Below are 4907 nucleotides of genomic sequence, written 5' to 3'. Positions count from 1 at the left end.
AAAGACCATTTCCCAATGCTAGAATGACAACACCACCAGCTGAAAAAGAATCTCGGTGCCTACTTTGTTTCCCCATATCGATTGCCGCGGCTCCGCTGTTGTCCGACTTTTGAACATCACTCCACTGCTGCTCTCCAGTTCTCAAGCCACTTTACGCTTATTTTCCTGTGATGAATAGTGATAACGGTCTGTACAACAGACTACGTGCTGCGCCCGCGCCGTCGTGCCGTCGCTCCTCTCTCTTGTTTTATCCTCATTCACTCAAAGCTGAAGATCATACGTCATGTCTCTTGACAGGGATGGTATAGCATGGCAAGTCGACAAGCTTTCACCAAGCCTTGATCGTCGGTCCGCCATCGCCATTAGACAAAGGGTCTGTGGGTGCATGAAGGCCGATTGACCGTCACTTTACGGATACTTCAGCTGATTCTCATATTTCAGTTTTCAGTTTTCGACCGCTATTTTCGCTTCTCACCGCAACAAGAATACTCAACCAATATCAACGTCTGCAGCCAAGACGCACGTTGATCACGAGCCTAACCGATAATGCCCGCGTGGCATGGCCTCGACTGGTCTTTGATCTTGACTGTCCCTCATGTAGCTCATTTTGGCGCTCCCTTAGAATGGTGGTGCTTATTAGTGAGTGATGCCAGATCATCACATTCTCATCCACTGAGGAGCTCCCATTCAAGCGATTTATGCCATTGGATGTCAGTGACCAGTGACTTGAATTTGGCTGCCACGTCGAATCTCTGCTTATTTTGTCGTGTCAATTGAGCTCCCCATTCCTGCAGTAGCACAAGGCGTCTGTAACCGAGGCAGATGCAGGGTCATTCCGCCGCATATTGAACTGCTTGTCTCAACATACGCTGGCATTGAAAAAGCTATATCGCATCTATATCTTTCCAATTCAAAATTCAAGGGGGTTGCTGGATGAGATAACTTGAAAGTGAAAGGATTACTGAATTGTTCAATGAGTCCAACCCGTGAACTTTGTTAACCCATCTACATCCAAGATAACTATACTCGACTACTTATCAGTGTGTATTCCCAACAAAATCATATTACAAAATTCAGATTCGAGCACGCCGTTGCACAAATTCTCCCTCCTCAAACCCATTTGACTGTAACCTTTCCTCCCGGCCCGAAACCAAATGCCTCTCCGATCAAGTCGGCATCCGTTGTCGACGTTGACCCCCCGGATCTCCGGTCTCCGATCCCCGGCGTTATCTCCTAACCCGTCACTAACGTCATCGCCAGTCATGGCAACAACAATAGCGTAACACACGTCATTCCCCTCAACCTTTTAGACGACAACGCGCTCCTCGTTATCATTAGACCATGAAATCATATTGACTTTTTGGTGGTCTTGTCATACTCGTTAAGCCCGATTGTCATGAATTCTCCGGCGCAAACTTTCGGCTCCGGCAGCGCCGCGCCGGGTCCGTCCTCTAACCCTCGCGACGACACGCCTTTCACTTCAGAGGAGACGCCCTTGCTTGTTGGGTCAAGCTCAAGCTCGAGATCAAGCTCGACAGCGCGATTGAGTACGCAGAAGGGCAGCAATTCTCGTCATGTTGAGACACAGTCCAAAGTCTACATCCCACTTGCGAGAGGAATTGCGATAGGCTTGAGCTTGTGGCTCCTCATCTTCTTAACAGGTAAGAGGTTATTCATCATATGCGGCTTTCCTACTGCAAATTCCACGGTATACTAACTCATTTATAGCATGTAATATGTCTGGCATGACCCTAATTCAGGGCGCTATTGCATCTCAACTTGGTTCCCACGGTTCATCTGCCATGTGGTTCACCAGCGCCTACCTCATTCCTATGTCTTCCCTCGCTCCTGTAGCAGGGCGTCTAGCGACCATCTTCCCCCCCAGGACTCTTATTCTCCCCATTGCGGCTCTCATAGCCACTGGTGGACTGATCTGCACCGTCTCGACTTCGTTTGGTGCTTTTGTTACTGGTCGAGTCATTGCAGGCACCGGTGGTGCTGGAGTTTTGTCACTCGCCATTATTATTGGGCTGGAGCTGGCAAGCGAGAAGTCGAGGGGTCTTGTGCTGGGCTTGATTAACGCAGGCTTTACTGCTGGTGTATCCTTTGGTGCTATCGTATTCGGAGGTCTGATGCCAGTTGTAGGATGGGTAAGTTGAGCTCGTTGAGCTGTGAACTTTGGTATAGTGACTAACTAGCCACAGAGGCCACTGTTCTGGGGGCAAATCCCTTTCGCTTTTGCTACAGGTTTGGGAGTATTTATCAGTATACCCGCTGCAGCCAAAGCACATGATACCAAGACTTCGACTAGACAGACGCTCGCGCGGATAGACTATCTTGGGGCTGGTCTTTTGGTAAGCCTCGCATCCATTGCTCTCATAGAATCATTACTAACTCACGCGTCAAGACCACGTCTATCGTGCTGTTTCTCTACGCAATCGCAGACGAGATCCAAATGATACCCCTGTGTATCGCACCCGTTATTCTTCTGCTCTTCCTCGCGGTTGAGAACTATCTAGTAGCGGATCCCATCATACCCGTCAAGGTTCTCTCTTCATGGGGTATCTTGTTCTCATGCTTCGCACAGCTGGGTCTCATGATAGCCCGTTGGAGCGTTTTATTCTATGCGCCCATATTCATGCTCGCAGTTCGGGGCTCTTCTCCAGCAGCCGCAGGCTCCATCCTGATTCCTACAAACATAGGATTTGGTCTGGGTGGCATCCTCGTCGGCTGGCTTCATGTGCGCCGAGACGGTGCTTTTTGGCTCCCGTCCATCTCAGCCCTTGCCATCTTCACTGTGAGCACCTATGTACTCTCACTCATTAGTACCACCAGTCTTCCTCTTGCTCTCTTCATCGTAGTCGTGCTGATCAACGGCCTTGCGACTGGTGGGGGAGTTAACTACACTCTTGCGCATATTCTGCACCTCAGCCATGATGATACCCGCTACATCGCCACCAGTTTACTAGGTATGTTCCGAGGCTCGGGTTCAAGCTTCGGCACCGCGGTCGCCGGCGGTATCTTCTACCGCTTACTCAGGGGAAATCTTGTGTCAGGATTTCTTCAGCTGGACGGCGGTGAGCATCTGAGTCATGCTCGACAGAGACTGGTGTCTAGCCTGGTCAACACGCCAGGGTTGGCGCACGGCGGTGACTTGAGTCCTGCAGAGCAGAACATTGCGATAGAAGGCTACGCTGGCGCTACGAGAGGCGTCTGGCAGGCCATGGCCACGCTGGGTGTTGTGGTTGTTCTGTTTCAAGCTCTGACAGGAAAGAAAGCACCTGACGATAAGCGGGAAGATGAAAGGCTAGACGAAGAGGCAGCAAGGGCTGTTGTAGCTGAGAACGAGGGTGTCGGTGAAGCGTGAGGCCAAGGTGTTTGACTATCAAGATAGAGTTTGGAGTATTTTTGGATACCTTAGGGGATATTTTGAGAGGTTTTATGTACATCAGTTTATGACGCTATGATAGACAAGGCGTTTGTTTATACAGTGGAAAGCACTCTTATAAACTCTACACGTTACAGGTTCAACTGACAGTGTTCCAAACATTGTTTACAGTTTGGCATTGGCCAAGAAAGCATCTTTGCACTGGTGACAAACCGTATAGAGAAACGGTGTCTCGAACTGGTAAAACAGTCCAGTGCCGGAGCTACCACTTTTTGGTACTGATCACCACCGTGCGTATGTTGGTTATCATGAGGGAACAAACATGAGAGTTTCACATAGTGGTCATGATATTTTTATGTTTGGTCTATGCATATAATGAGTGCTATGCACACTAACGTTAGTATAAAAAAAAAGACAAAAAAAAAAGCATCTCTCTCGGGACGGCACATCCCGCAATCTCCATGGAGATTATGCGAACTGTCTGTCACTGTATTTAGTGGTGCATAGGGAGTTTGCATAATGTGATTAGTTGGCCGACACTATGCTATGCACTGTAATGCGCTATCCGGCATACTGGACCCCTGCTTAATCTCGCTATAAAGTCTCGTTTTGGATAAACCCATGGTTTGTGGCTCTGCGGGCCGGTACCCGTTGTTCGAGCCAATCGCCAAGCTTAATCATATCCCACCCGCCACATGAAGCATTTACACGTCCCAGGCTCCCTAAAAAATCAGTCGTCTAAAGTTCCAGCTCCACTTTCATTGGACGTCAATCAGTTGATCCCAGATCCTGGCAATGCAACACCGTTAGAGAGATCTTGCCCGTCGGCGCTAGTAAGGAAGCTTCTTTCAGAGTTCACACTTGTCAGAGCAACACGATCCAAGGTACGTAGCCATCTCTACTACCACATGAGATGCTAGCACTACCACCTTACTATTACCTTGTCTAGGTTTCTTTCTACTCACATACCAAGGTACGTACTGGGTATGGCAATTGGGCTGATGATCTCTTAAATAACCATGCGCTCCAATCCCAACCCTGAAAGGTTTCCATAGAGTTCACGGGGCCAGCTTATTCTACCGAATCTTCAATGACAACCATGAGCCTCTAACTCGTTATACTGTTAGTTCACCTCTTGCACTGACTCGTGGTGGAAATAATCATTCGACATGCTAAACACTAAATAGCCCCCAGGTTTACTAGTTTACAATGTTTTATTTCATTTTGCTTCGTTCGTGTTCGATGTTTGGAAGCTATTCTAATATACAGTGGCTAATGCTTTTCTTCAAGATTTCGTACCAGTTCGTTGTCTGTCGAGGATCCCGCCCTCATGAAACATCCATTGACTCAACCATCCGTTCGCCTGTAAATGCTGCAAGTGTCCATTGCGCCCCAAGTCCAATTCCAATTGCCGCGTTGAGCTTCCTGAGCTATGCGTCCTTTGCGCATCGCCCAGCGACTTATTCCTCCTATCTATGTACATGAATTGTAATAATCGTAACAAAAAGAAAAGAAAAAC

The 4907-nt window shown here is 48.4% G+C and overlaps 1 protein-coding gene across 1 annotated transcript; it reads left to right on the top strand.

Moving 5' to 3' along the window:
* Positions 1–1396: 1396 nt before the first annotated feature.
* On the top strand, positions 1397–3367 carry BKA55DRAFT_688763 (major facilitator superfamily domain-containing protein; the record flags this gene model as incomplete). The annotated part of the gene is made up of 4 exons (XM_046199266.1): positions 1397–1661; positions 1729–2150; positions 2205–2354; positions 2408–3367. The coding sequence occupies 4 exons, from the start codon at positions 1397–1399 to the stop codon at positions 3365–3367; spliced, it is 1797 nt and encodes a 598-aa protein (XP_046051331.1).
* Positions 3368–4907: the final 1540 nt, after the last annotated feature.

This window comes from Fusarium redolens (assembly GCF_020744475.1).
Source record: "Fusarium redolens strain MPI-CAGE-AT-0023 chromosome Unknown BKA55scaffold_6, whole genome shotgun sequence".
NCBI lineage: Eukaryota > Fungi > Ascomycota > Sordariomycetes > Hypocreales > Nectriaceae > Fusarium > Fusarium redolens.
This window is presented reverse-complemented; position numbering and strand designations above follow the sequence as displayed.